Source organism: Otolemur garnettii, unplaced genomic scaffold (genome assembly GCF_000181295.1).
Source record: "Otolemur garnettii isolate 467f Iridium unplaced genomic scaffold, OtoGar3 scaffold00015, whole genome shotgun sequence".
Classification (NCBI taxonomy): Eukaryota; Metazoa; Chordata; class Mammalia; order Primates; family Galagidae; genus Otolemur; species Otolemur garnettii.
In genome coordinates this window covers 22,876,070-22,894,665 of record NW_003852410.1, presented here as the reverse complement: position 1 = coordinate 22,894,665, position 18,596 = coordinate 22,876,070, and the positions used below count along the sequence as shown (strand labels likewise).

General features: G+C 43.7%; 1 protein-coding gene across 1 annotated transcript in view; it reads right to left on the bottom strand.

Annotated features, from left to right (window-relative positions):
• ADAMTS9 (ADAM metallopeptidase with thrombospondin type 1 motif 9) overlaps positions 1–18,596 on the bottom strand; it is a 172,315-nt gene that overhangs the window by 16,252 nt on the left and 137,467 nt on the right. Inside the window, exons 31-37 of the mRNA XM_003785516.3 lie at positions 14,534–14,704; positions 9,490–9,684; positions 7,829–7,961; positions 7,521–7,615; positions 7,315–7,409; positions 7,090–7,223; positions 5,122–5,213 (exon numbers count right to left, since the gene is read on the bottom strand). Coding sequence (XP_003785564.1) covers positions 5,122–5,213; positions 7,090–7,223; positions 7,315–7,409; positions 7,521–7,615; positions 7,829–7,961; positions 9,490–9,684; positions 14,534–14,704 — 915 coding nt within the window. The remainder of the gene's footprint in view (positions 1–5,121; positions 5,214–7,089; positions 7,224–7,314; positions 7,410–7,520; positions 7,616–7,828; positions 7,962–9,489; positions 9,685–14,533; positions 14,705–18,596) is intronic.

Below are 18,596 nucleotides of genomic sequence, written 5' to 3'. Positions count from 1 at the left end.
GCAGTTTTTGGCTTGGGCTGTGTTTGAACCCACCACCTCCAGCATATGGGGCCGGCGCCCTACTCCTTTGAGCCACAGGCACGGCCCTAGTTTAAGCATTTTAAAACCTGGTTTGTCCATCTGTAAAATGGAAGGCAATAACACTCAACTCCTTCCAAGCCCTGTAATGAGGACTAAAAGAAATTAGCCATGTATCTTATGGCTAGAACTTAGTAGATATGCAAAACTATTAGTTATCCACCTTGCATTTTCTGTTTCCTAAGTATTCGTTTGATCTCTTCAATAAGCTTACTGAGGTCAGGGGCTTGGTATTGCTTTATTTATATCAGCTATGATTTCTAACATATGCCTAGCCCCTTGATAGATTCTCAATAAATATAACACCCACCTGCTTCTCAATTAAGATATTTCCATGACTGGGGGTAGCTTAGAAGTCTCCTGTCAAGGCCAATGTCATAAATATTGATGAACAGGGTTTATAAACCCTTGTGAAGTCTTAGGTTCCACAAATGTAAAGTGGGGAATAATAGAATTCCTACATATAGAGGTAACCAAAGAATTTTGTCTGGACTAGTCAGTGGTTCTCAACAGGGGGCAATTTGACGTGGGGGGGGGAGCAGAAGTGTCACAAAGCATCTGGTGGGTACAAGTCACAGTTATCAGACACTGCTGATAACTACAGTGCACAGGACAGCCCACCTCACAGAGAATTACCCAGCCAACAGTGATAGTGCTGAGAACGAGGAAGCCTGGAGTACAGGGTGAATTTATCCTAGAACCTCACTCTCCTAACTTATTTCCAGGGTGATCTTAGGGCTTAACCTTCTGGAGTTCACCTGTAAAATGGATTAGTAAGACTTAACCTGTGAACAGAGGCAATCAGATTCAAGGCATAATGAAGGTAATTCATTCTCTGGCACAGAGCAGGTGATATTTAAAAAAAGATATTTTGGGGGGACATTATTTTTTGACAATACTGTGGAGATGTTGATGGCTCTTATGTCTAGTGGCTTCAATATCCAGGAGTTTGTGCTGTGGCTGTGCTGAAGCTAAAGGTCCTCATTGCCCAGCCTCCTCGGACACTGGATTCTTGTACTGCACAGTGTTGCCAAGGGTCCCTCTCTTATCTTCCTCCATCCTTCCCACTGCTCAGACTGCCTGTCCCACCTGTAGTGCAAGAGAAGGCAGACTTGATCTGCTCTCGCACTGAAGTTCTCAGAAGGCTCAGGCTGTGGACTTGGTTTCTTTCCTGACAATGCCCCCAGCTGATCTGGGCATCCAGGGCCCAGGCATGCTCGGTACACACATCTATTGGGGCTGTCTTCTCGGGGGAGTGGATGTGCCTGAATGCAACAGGAAATCAACTCTCCATTCCCTCTCTGCTGTCTGCAGTTCAGGGCTGTGCCTGTTCAGTAGATTTTAATGCTCTGAGTGCCACCAGAGAAGGAAAGACCTCATGTTCTTTCTAACTCTGTTCTGAGACATCTTTGCCTCTGAAGCCTTATATTTGGAGTCTAAGGGACATCAGAACTGTAACTACTATGTCCTGGTGCTGATTTTAAAAAGGAAAGGTCATTAAGACTTATGCCTTCTCAAGTGCCCATCAATCCACGAATAGATCAACAAACTGTAGTATATGTACACCATGGAATACTATGCAGCCATTAAGAAAGATGGAGACTTTACGTCTTTCATGTTCACGTGGATGGAGCTGGAGAATGTTCTTCTGAGCAAAGTATCACAAGAATAGAGGAAAAAGTATCCAATGTACACACCCCTATTATGAAACTAATTTATACCTTTTATATGTAAGCTATAACCTAATAACAGCCTAAGAATACGGGGAAGGGGGAGGGAGAGGGGAAGGGGGAATGGGTGGAGGGAGGGGGATTGGAGGGATCACTTCTGAGGTTTATCTTACAAGGGTACAAGTGAATCTTTCTAAGAGTAGAATGTGAACGTTTTAGAACAATAACTAAGAAAATGACATGAAGGCTTTGTTAACCAGTTTGATGGAACTATTTTTGGATTGTGTGTGACAACCCCACACTGTACCCCAGAAGTGCATTAATGTACATAGTTACCATTCAATAAAAAAAAAAAAAGAGTTATACTTTCACCAGAAGATCCATAAAGGTTTGCAAAAGATGTGCTTAGACCAGAGAGGAATCCTGGTCTAAGGAAAAAAAATGTTGCTGAAATTCTTGCCTGGAAACGGAATCAGAAAGGACATCTATGGCCTGATATGGCTCCAGACACATTTAGTTGCAAATACAACCTTTAGTAGGCAGTAGCTATGTGGGTTTGGGCAAGTTCCCCAATCTGTCTATTCTCATTCTCCTAATCTTTAAAAAGGGAGCGTTCTCACAGAATACTGTGGCCACTGACTGCTGCACTGAGCAGCCAAGGCTGAGCACAGTGCCTAATGCTCATTTACATGGTAAATGTTCCATCAGCAACACCATCAATACCAGTGCCACACCTACTGCAGGATACAAAAATATATTCTGGGCTTGGCACCTGTGGCTCAGGTGGCTAAGGCGCCAGCCATGTACACCCAAGGTGGCGGGGTCGAATCCAGTCTGGCCCGCCAAACAACAGTGATGGCTACAACCAAAAAATTGCCGGGCGTTGTGTCAGGTGCCTGTAGTCCCAGCTACTTGGGAGGCAGAGGCAGGAGACTCTCTTGAGCCCAGGAGTTGGAGGTTGCTGCGAGCTATGCTACGGCATTCTACCCAGGGCGACAGCTTAAGGCTCTGTCTCAAAAAAAAAAAAAAAAAAAAAAAAATATATATATATATATATATATATTATATATTCTGGTTATAGTTTGAGGTGAAAGCTCTCGGGACCCGACCCTTATTGATAAATCCCCAAAGCAACAACAAGGGATGCAGAGGAAGACACGGATTCTCAAACACAGCATCCCCTTCCTTGGATTTCCAGGCAATCATCAGGTCAAAGGAGGAGCTACCCACTCCGAGTCAGTCTGACGAGTGAGCACGCTTTCTTCAAACCTTTTCTTGGAACACTGATTGGAAAAGCTCACATCTGTCATCAGTATAGTTGGTGCCCAGTGAATGTCTAAGGAATTGAATTCTAAAAGTACCCAGTAAGGTTTGAAGAATGAATGGCTGGGGACAAAAATGTGAATTAGCCTCTCCTGGGCTTTGAGTTTTCCCATTTAGGAACTGCTTCCTTGTCAGAATTTAGCAAATCAATCAGTTCATTTGTCTCTGCATTATTAAAATAAATGAATGCAAATTGCTTTTCATTTACTTAAGCTTCCCAAAGGATGCATATGTGGAATCGAGAAAATCCTGAGACAATTAAAAAAGGCAGGACAAGGCCAATCTATTAGTCCCCTAAAATGCAACAGATACCAGGGGGTGTTTGAAACCATCAACTGCTTTAAAAACACTGTACTTCAAAAGTTTCAATTCCTGAGTAATAGAGGAAAGGCTCTTTTTACCATTATGTCCTTTGTTTATTTTCTTTCTCCCCTGAGAGCTTCCTCTTCACTTCTCTAAAATGTTTAGCAATGCTCTTCTAAAGCTTGGGGCTGAAAAAACACTTCGTTAAAAGAAAATTCAGATGTGTTTGTCTTTGGATGGTCTCTGTGGTTGGGGTAAATCCATCCTATGGAGACAGTGCTTGAGAGTCTGAATGCATCCCCCAGTCCCAAATCCCCAGGCTTGTGAAAGCTCACAGGCAAAGTTTAACCACAGCTTTCCAAAGACTTCATTTGAACCAAAGAAAAAACTGTGACCAAGTCCTCCTGACAAGAATCCCTGAATTCATTACCTCTGTTCTGCCTTCCAAATGCAGAAACGTCTTCCAAAGACCAATCCCTGCTTTGCAAAATTAGCCCAGACTGACTATTGCAACATGTTTCAAAAAGCAAGTTCAAACTTGCCACGCCTCTGAAAGTCAAGGAAGTGTTGAGCTATAGAATGGGTAGAAAGGCTGCTCTTGACCAGAGCTGCACAGGAGGCCCAGCAGAGCGTGATGAGTTTGCACTTTGGTTTGCAAACTTTATAGAACTGAAGTAGGAGTGACAGAGGGGAGTCATAGTACTCCTGGAGGACTTTTAGAATATTATTATTATGTTATGGTTATTCATCTACCTGTCCTTCTCCCCAACATTCCAATAAATTCCCTAAGAGACGAACACTGGTGAGTCTCCAGTGACAAGGATGGTGCCTGGCATAAGATGATCACTCAGGAAACGTCAGCTGATTTATTGTTAAGACTATTCTGGAGGCATTTCTGGCTATGATGAGAAAGTCAAAGAAAACCCGTATAAATCTTGCAAATTTGGGGATATCCAAGTCTAATATTTATTTAAAAAAATGTTTCATGCTTATTTTGAAAAATTTAGAAAACCCAGGCAAGTTAAACACAATAAATAAATAGAAGTCAAACTTACCAATAATACCCCACTGATATTTTGCAAAAATCCTTCCAGACTTTTTGTACATTTTTCAAAAAATACAGATGGGATCACACTGCGTTTACTGTTTTGCATCTTGTTTTTCCTTCCTAACCCCATAAGCATTTTCCTATATTATGCAATAACAGGGATTGTTAAGAGCTGGCAGTGGTGTGTTGTCTCAATTGCACTAGCTTTGAGAGCCCGCTGTGTGCGTCTCTTCCCCACTCTGCATTTAGTGATACAATATTGACAGCCTGAAATCAGTTATGGGGAGCATATCTACACCAAATGCTAGAAAGCAGGGGATTCTTTTCCCTCCCTTGAGAGTCCGGCTTTAAGCATTTATGGGTGTGCCTCTGAATATACGATATTCATTTTATTAGCCATCATAATTTGTTTAACGACATCTTTGCCATCAGATATCGAATTTGTTGCTAAATCGAAGCATTTTGCTGAATGTAGAAATTAGGCATATAGCTGTGATCATTTCCTTAGGAAGTATTTTTTGGAGTAAAATTAGGGGATTGGACTCTGAGCATTTGTGAGGTTCTTGATAGCTGTGGCCAAATTGCCTTCCGGAATAGGTGTTCTAATTGCATTCCCCGGATGCAAGCCGAGGGTCCTTTTGAGGTCAGGGGGAGGTGGGAGAGCAGTCCCTGGGAAAGGGGATGTCTCCAAGGACATACCTGTGGGCACTTGGCAGCACTGTAGCAGTCTCCGGCTGTGGCGAAAGGGACAGGATGTCCTTCACTTGTCCTTGCAAACTGTAAGTCCGTGGCTGTGGGGCAGAGAAAGGGTTAAAGCAGGGGTCCTCAAACTCCCGCCCATGGGCCACATGCAGCCCACCCACCAGGTGTTTTTGCCACCGCTGCCTGTCCTGCTTAGCAGCCGACTCAGCTCGTCCTGGGGCCTGCAGTCTGGCCCTCCAACGGTCTGAGGGACAGTGAACTGGCCCCCTGTTTAAAAAGTTTGAGGACCCCTGGGTTAAAGGAAGCGGACAGGAGGAGTGGGAGAAAGAGGCAGGGAAGAAATAGGATATTAACAAGGAGACAGAGGGAAGAAAAATAGTAAGAGGGAAGGGAGAGAAGAAACAATTAGACGGGTTAGTGAGAAGTGGATCCAGACGTGCTCTCGCGTTTTCCTCAGGACATCTGTGGTTCCACAACCTTTGTTTCCTGGGTTTTATCAGCACCGACTGCCTGTCTCCTCACAGTGTGGCAGCGCAAAGGGGGTTTCCGATGACTTTGGAATCAATTCCTACATAATAGCTATGCCAATCAGCTCTCTTAAACATAGTGTAATTGGCTGGCTGGGAACCTCCCGCTAACACTGCATGGCAGGCTTAGAGCCAGAAGGACACGAGCCAGAAAAGCATCTCCAGTGATTTTGGAATCACTGAGGTTTCATCTGTCCTCCCGTGGCCTAGGCACCATTATTGCCAAAACGTGGAGCAATTAGAACCCATATCTTGAAATTATTAATGGCAGTTTCTATTTTTTTTTAAACCAATAAAAACAATGCTGACCAAGAGCTCGTGTTTTTAACCCCTACTAAAGTCTCTGAGATCAGCTCCGCACATGGATAAGGAGGAGTGAAACGGAGAATTCTGCAGAAGTCCTCTGCTGGTGGGACCACAGGCCAGAGGTGGTTTTCATCTCCCTGCCTTGTGTCTTGGGAATGGCCAGAGGCCTCAATCTTTCTGTAGTTAACCACACTTTGGTGAGAGGGAAATCGGAGCGCTCCCTTCTACCTCAGCATGCAGAACCCCTGGGTCTCAGCCAGGGTGTTTTTCTAAGTGGAGAACTGCAGACCCTTTGCCTTTAGCCCTCATCAGTCTGGCTGAAGGAAATTAACAATATCTTGGTACAAATCAAGTTCAAGAGGAAAGTAAAGCAATACCATGGGCATAACATTAATGAGGAAAAATTAATTATTCATTATTTCTCTTTTTCCTCTACTCAAAGGAACATGCTTAGATATTTTAGCAGTCCGTAACCACTGCTATGATTAATGTCCCTAACGCAGATGCAGTGTGGGCCAGAGTATGAAATCAGCCCCTGTGTGGGATAGTTTAGAAAAGGTAATTCTGTGCTCCATTTTTCTTGTGCAAATTCATGATTGGATAACATGAGTTTTATGCCTGTGTGAGCACATACCCTGTGCTGGGGAGAGCCGCGTGTGGGGTAAACATTGCTGCATGACTCTCTTAGCTCGGGGCCTTACCTGTTGTTCCTCCCCCTTAAACACTTCTGCTAACAGCTCGACCTTCCCCACTGATCCTGATGCCTGGAATACACTTACTTGACCTTAAGGTTTCCATTTTGATGTCGTATTTTCTGGGATGCTTCCCTGACGGCTCACATTGCAATGGTGCCACTTTAATGTGCTTTCATCAACTTCATTCATTCATTCATTACAAACTGATGGAGCACCTGCCCTGTACTAGCTAGCTACTTTGCAGGCACTGGGAATACCGCAGTGAACAGAAGGAACAAAACACTGCTCGCAGGATGGTCACTGCTGCACTGTAAGCTCCTGTCTTAACCTCCTGTGTATCCTTAGCACCCTCTCACCAGCCATTGCACAGGACGTACCCGCTGACTGAATGGAGAGAAGTATGAACACATTCCCTCATGAGACCTCCCAGAACTTACTTATTATCTGCATGGTGCTCAGGTCTATTCTGATTTTCTGGAAACTGGAAAACCCAGCTGCTGTGTAATCCTTCCGACACTGGCAGTCATCACGTCGGCTCCCATTGTAGGGACATTCTGTGGGGTTGTGCAACCTAATTTACACAGAGAATGTTCTGGTAAGAATGGGAAAGTATTTTCAGGGATATCTAGGTGTCTGGACTCTTATGAGCCTGGCTCTCCTACCTGTGCCCGTAAACCTCGGAGAAATTCTCAGAGTCTCCATGAACCAGTGTCACATACTCTTTGGGGCGGTCGGAGTGCATCCCTGCACAGAATATCTGTAAGACCAGAAATAACCTGTGAAGTGTGGCTCAGAACCAAGACAATGAGAGCAATGATCACTCACTCTAGAAACATTCTTGACATGATAACCAACATCCAGCATTCACCTTTAGAAACTTTCCTCTGATGACCAGGAAATATTCTCCATCTTCACTGGTACTTTTGAGTCTTTTCACTTCGTTACAGTTCTGGGGTAACTTACCTGGAAAACACAAATTGCAAAAATGGGGCATGATGTTTTAAGATGTGTGATGTTCGCTAACAGAAATGAATTGCATTGTTCAGGCTAAAAGTTTTTAGCAAAGGGGATGATCGCTTAAAAAAAATTCCATATTTCTAAGAAGGGTGAGCAAACAATCAACAATGAAAACCTTTTCTTCATGCAAAAAAGGATGGCTACATTTGGGCAACTTACAGTTATAAATATTATGGCAGCTTTTTCGTTCTTCTGGCTTCAGATCGGTGGGGCATAAGTGGCTGGGTTGGTCCTCACTGGTTAGACACTGCACAGATCTCTGCATCACTCCAACACCACAAGACACAGAGCACTGTAAGGCAAACCAGAGTCAGCACTGTGGTGATCCAACACCGGAGGCTGGGGCTCCCAGCAGTGTGGCGCTCAGAGCCCTGATGTCATTACACGGCATCATTCCACATCCTGGATTGCTGAAAACAAACAGCTAATGTTTACTGAGCACTTACTATAGACTAGCCTCTGTGCCAAGCTTTATATATTCATATTTATACACACATATATAGAGGTGCCAACAAAGGTATACACGTTTTAAGAAAGGGAAAAACTGTGTTAAATTTGTAACACTCAAGTCATGTTTGGCTCCTGCAATTCCAAGATTTGCTCAATGTGACTTGTATTCAATCTTTTGCTATCAGCACATAGCGAACATTACAATTTAATACAGCTTTTTCCTTTCTTAAAATACGTATACTACTTTGGCACCCTCTGCAGGTAAAAACATATGTATGTATAAAACATTTATACCATTGCATACAATTATATGTAATTTATATATATATATATATACACACACACACATATACATAGATAAATTTTTTTCATTTAAGCCTCATAATAACTCTATGTGATAGTACGACCATTATCCTATTTTACTGGTGGGAGATGGGGGGGTCAAATATTAAGGAATTTATTCAAGGTCATGGTGGAGCCCAGATTCAAGCCCTACCCACTTTCAATTTGTCATCTGCCTGATCACTTTTCAAGAGAGAGACCCTTGCAGTCCATAGCCAGGGGCCTGTGACAGTTTTCGAGGGCAGTCCCTAAGTACAATATTCTGGCTTGTTGTACCCTCAATACAGTGAAGCAGTCCTCATACAGAAGGACTGGAACACACAGACTTTTAACGACCTAAGGGGCAACAACAGCTCATTCTGTAACTCTTACAAAGTGCCAGATTTGAAGCGCTTTAAAAAAGTTGTGGTGAAAAATGTATACCATTAAATTTACCAAATAATGTAAGTTCTTTTCATATACAGATTGAATATCCCTTGTCTGAAATGTTTGGGACCAGAAATGTTTCCCATTTTAGATTTTTTCATGTTTTTGGAATATGTGCATTATTACCAGTTGAGCAACTCTTATCTGAAAATCCAAGAAACATTTCATTTGAACATCATGTCAGCACTCAAGAAGTTTAGGATTCTGGAGCATTTTAGATTTCACAGTTTTGGATTAGCAATGCTCCACCTATTATAAACTCATTTCATCATTTCATCATCACAATCGCCCATTTGGCACATGAGCAAACAGGGACACAAAAGTTAAGCAACTTGCCCAAAGTCATTCACCCAAGGCACCAGAGCAAGGATTACGATTCAGGCTGCCTGACTGCAGAGCCCAGGCTTAAAGCACCAAGCCACACGGCCAGACAGGAAGAGGTTCCCTCCATCCCTGTCCACCCACCGCACATCCTAAGTCCTGTTTCTCACCAGGACCTCTCCTGAAGCACATGACTCCAGGGAGTGGGGCAGGCAGGGAGTGTTTAAGGCAGGGCTTGAGAGTGAACATTGTTGAATTTGAGAGCTCAGTCATCTACTTACGCTCCCCCAGTTGCCCATTCGCCAGGTGGCCGAGACGGGGCACCCCCTCAGGAAGCAGGGCTGGACGCTGGGGGGCTGGGTGCCGGGGCAGTTGATGGTGGTTTGGTAGCTGTACTCATAATTCTCCTTCCCAGTGTAAACCTCGCTGCACGAGACCAGCCTTTGTTTGTAGCCCTTTCCACAGGTCACTGAGCACTGTGAGGACAGGGGTTGAGAGGAGAGGTTGGAGCAGCTCCTGGGGACAGCCCACAATAGGCCCCTGACCTCCACACTGAGCTCTGACCCTGTGACAACGCTGCAGAAAGCTCTCACTTCATTAGCTTATTTATTCATTTCAAGCGGCAGGCCCTGAGCACACAGAGGACGGGTAACCCTACCCAGAGCCTCCCGGATCTGGCCTTTCCACTGCAGAGGGGGTGCCTTAAGCCCCTTCGCTAGGTTTCCAGCAGAGAAACGGGGAAAGTGTCCCAGCCCTCATTCATTCCATATGCATCTTCAGCCCAACTGCACTGGCTGGCAAATCGCCCTTTTCCAAATCTACAAGGAACTCCAAATCAAGAGGGGGAAAGGAGCCAGCAATCACCCCATGAGCTGGCATCTCGACTGTGAAATCCAAGCACTTGGTCCAAAGCGGACCCTGGGGTTGTTTTCCGTCCCCACTTGGTGCTGTTTGCTTTCCCATCTGCCCTCCACTTAATTTCTTTCTCTCTTTTCTTTTCCTGGATACAGATCTTGCCCAGCCTGTCAACTTTCTGCTTTCCTACAACTCTTGCTATCTAAATCATGCAGTTGTTTTCACTCCTTTATCATAAACACACAGCATTCAAAACTATTCAGCCAATACAGACAGAAAGAAGGAATAATCTCTCTAGGGTCCCCTCTTCTGTGATGGGACATGTGATCAGTTATTTATAAAGTTTTAAGGGTTTTAAAGTTTTGCTAAGTGTTTTATATCAGACACTATATAAAAAATAAAACTGAGTCACAATTCATCTCATTTTGATGAAATTTATATGCACTAACATCAGATAACATCATAGGATCCTTTGTCAAAGGTACTCTGTAAAATGAGGGTAGAGAATTAGCATTCTTCAGACCCAAGGTTCTGAGGAGGGGGCAGATGAAACCCTGGAAACAATATGCCCTGTGTGCTATGTCATGCTTTTCCTGGGGTGAGGAATGACAACTTCATCAATTATCAAGGACAATTAGAAGCCACAGTGTCACCTGGGTGCAGTGGCTCACACCTGTAATCCTAGTACTTTGGGGGCCGAGGTGGTAAGATGGCTTGAGGCTAGGAGTTCAAGACCAGCCTGGGCAACATAGTAAGACCTCATCTCTAATAAATAAATAAATAAATAAATAAGAAAAATTTGCAGGGCATGGAAGTGTGTGCCTGTAGTCCCAGCTACTTAGGAGGCTGAGGCAGGAGGACCACTTGGGCTCAGGAGTTCAAGGCTGCAACTGATCACGATCATGCACCTGCACTCCAGCCTGGGTGACAGAGCGAAAGCCCGTCTTTAAGAAATAATAATAAAAAGAATGTCACGGTGCCTGCTTTGCTCTGAGATCCTCCTTACTTGAAGCTATGTGGTTTTTTCCTTTCCCTTTTTTTCTATTACTTTTTTGGGGTAAAGTCTCTCCTTGAAGAAATCCTGGTGACAGGAGAGAACAAGTCCAGGCAGAGGCGTTTAGAGCATCCTCGGGCCTTCCCTTCCAGTTGGCTGGAGACTTGGAAATGCTCTGCACACATTTCTTCCTTCTTTGGCTGCCTGATGTTCAAATGCCCAAAGGCCCAACTGACACCAGGCCAGGGGAGTATAAGGCTGGCCTGGGGTGTTTCGTGCATGGATGGATGGCAAACAAATGCTGTCTATCCAACCTGTGGGTACCTAACCTGTGCTGACTTTGGCCCATACTAACTGAAACAAAGCTACACCATGAGAAGTCAAGTTAAGATGATTCTTAACCCTCACAACTCAGGAGCAAAAGCAGCTCACTGGCCATGTACCAGCCCCGTGGGAGGAAAGCATGTGCTGAAGAAACAGCTCCAAATACGCTCAGGCTTTAGGCACAGGCTCCACATCTCTGAAAAGCTGGGAAGGACAGGTGCTCCGAGCTGGCTGAAATGTTGGGAAAATGCTGACTGTCTGTGGTTCCCCCAAACCATTTCAGAGCAGAGTTCTGAAGTGTAAGAGGCTCCTCTCCGGGGAGGGAAGCTCTTACTAAGACTTCACATGCCTTCCTGTGTATGCCTGGCTTCTCACAAGCACATGTGACTTTTCTTATCTGAAAATAACAGTGAAGCAAAATAAAAACCATAAGAATGTGGACTCCTTGTATTAAGGATACACTTCAGGCCTCACTAGGGAAACCCAGGCATCAGCAGGGTGATGAGGCTCCTTGCTAGTCTGCGCAAGGCCTCCTCCTATGTGGAGCAGAGCACTGCGAAGAGCCTCCATGAACAGAGGGCCCAGAAAGAAGGCAAGACTTGCTTTTCTAGAGGGAATTCTGGTGCCAGTGGCTTTGAGCAGGTCTTCCCTTGCAGCTTTCTTCCTGGTGGCCGCGGTGTCTATGCTAAAGGTCCTGTCTCCAGCCTATAAATTTGAAGATTTTTCAATTCCTGATATGCCCAAGAACTTGTGGAAATGAGAAAGGCTTTTGTTGTTGTGTTAAATCTTCCTGTCTTATCTTTTGGTGGTGAAGTTTATAGTAAAGCTATGGGGGTAACAGGACTCAAGTTTTAGAAAAAGACCAAAGGTCTTTTAGCAAAATAAAAGCACCACAAAGAGATTAGCTAAAATGAGGATGTCAATCTTGGCCAGGTAAAAGGTGCAGAAACTCTAAAAAAGAACTGAGCCAGAAGTCAAGAAGAGGAGGCAGAGGGGCAAACAGTCAAAGGGAGGGAAACAGAGAGGGTAGACAGGAAGACTACTCCCCACATGAGTGCTGGGGGTGTCCTTCCTGCAAGGACAGTTAGGAGACAGGGAGTTAGGGAACCAGAAGTTAGGGACCATGCCCAATGAGGACCAGGAGGGACAAACTGAGAAGAGAGAAGCCACCCCCAGGAACCCTTCCTGAGCCTCCGCTGCCTGGGAATCTGGATGGGTTGAACCTATGCCTCAAACCCAACGTCAAGGACTATTCTGATCACTTATCTGGATCCACATACTTCTGGCTGGCCAGGAGCAAGTCTGTTTCCTAACTACCTACACTGAGTCTCCACTCTACTCTCCAGGGGTGTAAAGTACTGTTCAGGGTATCCCGAAAAGACGCAGGGGGAGGAGCACAGGGTTTCTCAACCTCAGCACCACGGACACTGGGGCCCCATAACTGTGCTGTGGGACTGCCCTGTACACTGTAAGATGTTTAGCAGCATCCTTGGCCTCTACTCACTAGATACATGGGTCACTACGAAAGTTTTGAGACAGACTGTGTCATGGGCCCTTGTTTCGCTTCTAAGAAACCCAGTTGACAGTGCTGTTTCTGATTCACCCATGCAGGTTTCAACTTGCTCGGCTTATTGGTGTTGCTGGGAGGGCTTCATTTGTTTCCATCTGCACACATTTTACATTTCTTGATTTTTGTGTATCTCAAAACTTGCATAATAACCTACATCCCAATAGCAGCCCCCTCTTCTAGTTGTGACAATCAGAAATGTCTCCCCAGAAGATAAAAATCACTGAAGTAGGGTGAAGGATGGGGAGGCATAGTTAGAAAAGACTTTAGGACCAGATTTAGTGCAGAAATAATTCAACACCCAATACACATGTTATCTAAATGGGAATATCTGTCCCATTGATCCCATTAAAAGGTGAACCTGCTGCCCAGTAAAACTCTGAAGAGCCCTTAGTGATAACAAGCACGTTACCTCAGAGTCCTTAGCACCTTGGCTGTGCACTGGATGTTTCCCTTTCAAATCTCTAAGTTCTTTTGACCAAATGACAAGTTGTTTTTGATGTTACAGGTTTTTTAGCATTTGAAAATATTGTGTGGTTTGAAAATAATATAATCATGCTGTTGGCTGGGTGTGGTAGCTCATGCCTGTAATCCCAATATTTTAGGAGTCTGAGGCAGGAAGAGAGATGGAGGCCAGGAGTTTAGGACCAGTCTGGGCAATAGAACAAGATTCTATCTCTACAAAAATTAAAAATTAAGAAAAATTAGCTGGATATTGTGGTAGGCATCTATAGTCTCAGCTACTTGGTAGGCTGAGGAAGGATCACTTGAGCCCAGGACTTTGAGGCTCCAGTAAGCTATGATTGTGCCACTCCACTCCAATTGTGCTGTGGCACAATTATTAATAATTTGTTCATTATTAATAAAAGTGTCTGTGTCTAGGTAGGCATTGTATACAGGAGGATATATAAAAAAAATAGTCACTTGAGATTCTTTGGATGTGACAGAAAACTAATTTGTTCCTCTGGAACAGAGGTTGTTAAATGGGCAGCCCACATCTGGCTTATGAAAATGGTTTGCTCTGTATAATATTTCAAATAAAAGATTTTAGCTCTAAAAGCCTGAGGAGATCTCACATAGAAGTCCAGACTTTTATCCTCTCTTGAAAAATAAGGTTTGGTAACCCCAGACTCACATTTCGCATGGCCTCAGCCGGAGTAGGAGCAAGCCTGCTCTCTTCACAAAGCATATAAAGACCTATTTTGCCACAGTTTGCACCTCTCCTTATCGTCTCTTTGGCCCTATAATATTTTCTTATACCTACCCTTCTTTAGGTATCTAAAAGTATTCTATGAATTTATACCCTCTGCAACATTTCCTTTCTTATATCAGTAGAACACCAAGGTGGATCACAGAATGTGGAGTTGATCACAGAACGTAGAGCTTACAAACCATCTCATACATCTCCCCCCACTTTGTCCATGTAGGACTCTGGCCCAAGAAGGCTGAGGGACTTATCTAAGACCAGTTCAGAGTGGCAGAACTGGCAGGTGGGCCCCTGTCTCCCATAGTCCTGCCCTCATCTCTTTGCCACTCTCAGGCTATGGCTGAGCTGAAGGGAGTTACGGATTCCCCAGGATGGTACCTCCGACCATTCTCCTGTGATCCAGACATACTCGCAGGGTTGCAAACTACAGCTCTCGAGGTCTGCAGGCCGCCTGGCCACGTCACAGTGTGTGCTGTGCACCTCGCTTTTGTCCTCGTCCACACACACCACCTTGCGGTACCTGGAGCCTTCCCCGCAGGTCCTGGTGCACTGTTAAGACAAAAAGTGGACAGGTAATGGATAACTCACTGTGCCCTATTACTGTAATTATCGGTTTTCCTGTCGGTATAGGATTTAAGACTGTGAGATTCCTGACTGTAGAGATTTTTTTTTTTTTTTTTTATTGAATGGTAACTATGTACATTGATGTGCTTCTGGGGTACAGTGTGGGGTTTTCACATGCAATCTGCTGACTGTAGAGATCATTGAGAATCCCATATTTTATCCCAGTCACCTAACAACACTGGTCTGGCACTTAACACGCAGCTGTCTGAATGAAGGAATGAACGTGTCAATATGTGAATCTCAGGTTTGGAAAGGACCTGAAATTCTTCTTTTTTTTTTTTCTTTTGCAGTTTTTGGTCAGGGTCAGATTTGAACCCGCCACCTCTTGTATATGGGGCCAGCGCCCTACTCCTTGAGCCACAGGTGCCACCCCCTAGTTCCTTCAAACACTGACTCTCTTTAAAACTTATGGCCAAATGGTTACCCGACGGAATCTAAATACCTAAATATCTGAATACCTCTAGTGTCAGGGACATCATTACCTGTCCAGGTAGACCATTTCATCAGAACATGGAATTAAACAAATCTCTTCAAAGATTCTAGCCCTTTGTCTTAATTTTCTATTCCATGGGAGCCAAAATGACAAGTTTCATCTCTCACAAATAATTCCCATCAGCTGCTCAAACAGAGCTTTCCCGTGCCCCCCCTCGAGCCTTTTCTTCTCCCTGGATCAATCAGCAACTATTCATCACCAAATTCCCATTACGTGCCAGGCCCTGTGATGGGTGCTGAGTGGAGATGAGACCAAACACAACTACCGTGTTCCCTGTTCTCAGAGAGGAGCTTATATTATAGGAGCAAAGACAGAGACGGCTAAGTAGTGAGATTTAGTGAGTACTATAATCTGTAATTTGCAGATGAAGAAACCAGGACTTTGGTTTCTTTAGGTCACACATCTTTTAGTGAAGCAGAGAGGACAGATATATTTATTTCCATAAGCAAGTGGTATATTTTCTTCTAGGACAATCTCTACGCTATCCACAAATTCCTTGTCTTTTTTGCTGTAACCATCAGCAATTCCCCTAGTTTAACCTTAGTGATCAGTGTTTAGCCTTAGTGATCAGTGTTGCTAAAGTTCATTCAAAGTCTGTTCTATCTAGTGCACGTGTGTCATTCAACATTTCAAGACTCTGGACCAGACTGGGACACCCCAGTGAGCTCACCAGAACCTGTGCCAAGGACAGCCTCAAGTTTCCTGTACACCGGGGATAGAATACCCACCCTGCTGCCCTGGCCCCATCTAACTGCTGTGATTTTTGGTATGCTGTTGGCACATTGTCTTTAAAAATTTATAATTTTAGTCTCCCAAAGATGATGCCAGACCTATCTTAGGCAGCCTTTTCTCTTATTATCCCCTGTTATTTTTTTGTGTGTGTGTGATTAAAAAAATAAAAAAATATTTTAGAGTTAATAAAACATTGACTATTTTAACCATTTTAAAATGCACGATTCAGTGGCATGTATTACATTTGCAATGCCATACAAACATTACTCCTATGTAATTCTGGAGCATTTTCATCACCCTAGAAGGAAACTCTGTGCCCATTAAGCAGTCATTCCTCATTATTCCTGTCTCCTGCGGCTTCTAGCAACCACCAGTCTCCTTCTTTGTCTATGGTTTGCCTATTCTGGGTATTTCATATATATATATATATATATAGAGAGAGAGAGAGAGAGAGAATCATCTAGTATATGGGTTTCACCACCTGGTTTCTCTCATGTGGTGTTTTCAAGGTCTTTCCAGATTGTAGCACATATCAGTACTTCATTCCTTTTAAGGCTCAACAATATTCCATCATATGAATATATCACATTTTGTTTATCTACTCATCCGTGATGGACGTTTGAGTTGTCTCCCTTCTGGCTATCTGAACCCCTATTTTACTTACATTTTCCACTCTTTTGAGTCTATACCCACGAGTGCACTTGCTGGGTTACACAGCCTGCCCTGAATCCTTTGTGAGCCGCCTTGTCCCTTTAGGAAGCAGAAAGATTATGCTGATCGATCCTAGTAGCCTCATGACTTACAGACTTGACTCAGTATTTCTGCAGCATGGGAACGAACCTCAGTATCTAGAGCCATAAGACAGAGTCTCACTTTGACCCTCGGTAGAGTGCCATGGCGTCACAGCTCATAGCAATCTCTAGCTCTTGGGCTTAGGCAATGCTCTTGCCTCAGGCTCCCAAGTTTTTTTTTTTTTTTTTGAGCACGGATAGGACTTGGAACCACTGTGAGGTGAGCACAGAGGAACGTGATCCCTTTGTGAGGTGAGCACAGAGGAACGTGCTAGGAGCTAGTGCAGGAGGCTGGCTGAGCCTGGTTCCCTGGTGCAGGCCGACCTCCATGGTTTGGGGGTTTTCTGTTTTCCTGGAGCATGCTGTGAACTACTGTTCAGTGATAATGCTTTTGTTTCTTCACTAAAAAAAATAAATGAGAGGGCCACTGAAGGTTAAAAACAAAACAAAAAGTTAGCCTGTGATTCCCTTTTGGCTTCTATGAACATTCATCTATAAATCTGAATATTTGCATAGTTAGATGTAGAAGAAATAACTACCCCCACAAAAAGTAATTCCTTAGAAAATCAGGACTTAGGTGACTCAGAGATCACAATTATCGAGAAACCAAACCTGGACTAAACCTCCCAGCATCCCCTCTGTTTCCACTAATCCACAAGGCTTTAACCTATGTCAATAAGTAACAGTTCTGAGCAGAAATGCGACGACTCCCAAATACTTCATGCTTGTTGAGTCTTTCTCCTTCTGTCTTAATGATTAACTACCATAAAAACTATTTTGCCAATAGTGGAAAAGGGAGCTGGGAAAATTTACCCTGAATGTAACTTTGAGACAAATTAAAAATTAAACTAAGTAAACAAGTGACTTTCCCAGTGCTTTGGAATTAGTCAACAGAAGCTTGGAAAATCACATGGCAAGGGTTTTCTCCTGGAATCTTAAATCCTAACTAGGGCATAGGGGCTGGGTAATCAGAAAACAAATCCAGCCCATGCCATTAGCTGGCTTCTTTCATCAGCTCTTGGTAATATTACTTCCTGAAACCTGCTATGATTTATGTTCTGAAAAACAGAAAGTTCAACTAGCCTCATTTTAATTTTCCAAGGCTTTCTCAAATTTCATTATGGCTTTTAGAAAAAAAATCTCTAAGCAAGTCCTTAAGTAATACCACCAGCCTCCTTGAATTTCATCACACACTATAATTCAGTATAATTCAGAAAGAAAATGATCACCTTGCTGGGCTAAATTGGGGAGTTTGGCCACTGTTCTGCAAGATACCTGTGCCTTTAAATGTACCGAAATTAACCCAGGGAAGGTAACTTTCCAAATCTGAGGGTGAAGAAGACCTAAAATAAATGGTTAAGGTATTATTTTATTCAGCTAGGTAGGTTGGCCACTGGGGGATGGCCAAGGATCATTTAATACAATGGGTAGATATTGTCTTTTCTTAAAGATTGCAATCAAGTTGCTTTATGCTCTCAAATACGTCTTTTGGTGCAATTCAGTAACCATAGGGGGACGAAAATCACTTGATATTCACTGGCTCTACCTTTTAAGATTGCTGATTTTCTCTTTGGATGAAAGGATCTGTGGCTTCTAGTGCCAGGTTACCATTGTTGGAGAGTGGATGGACAGGCATGTCACAGAACTAAGTGGGGAACAAAGTTCCATGCACCCTATTACATTGTCATGTGACAAGAAATAGTAATGGCAAATCAATTTATCTACTATTGCTTTAAATACAAAAACCAAAACAATCAAAATAAAAGCAGCCTTTATCTCAAGGTTCATTTTAAGTCAGGTA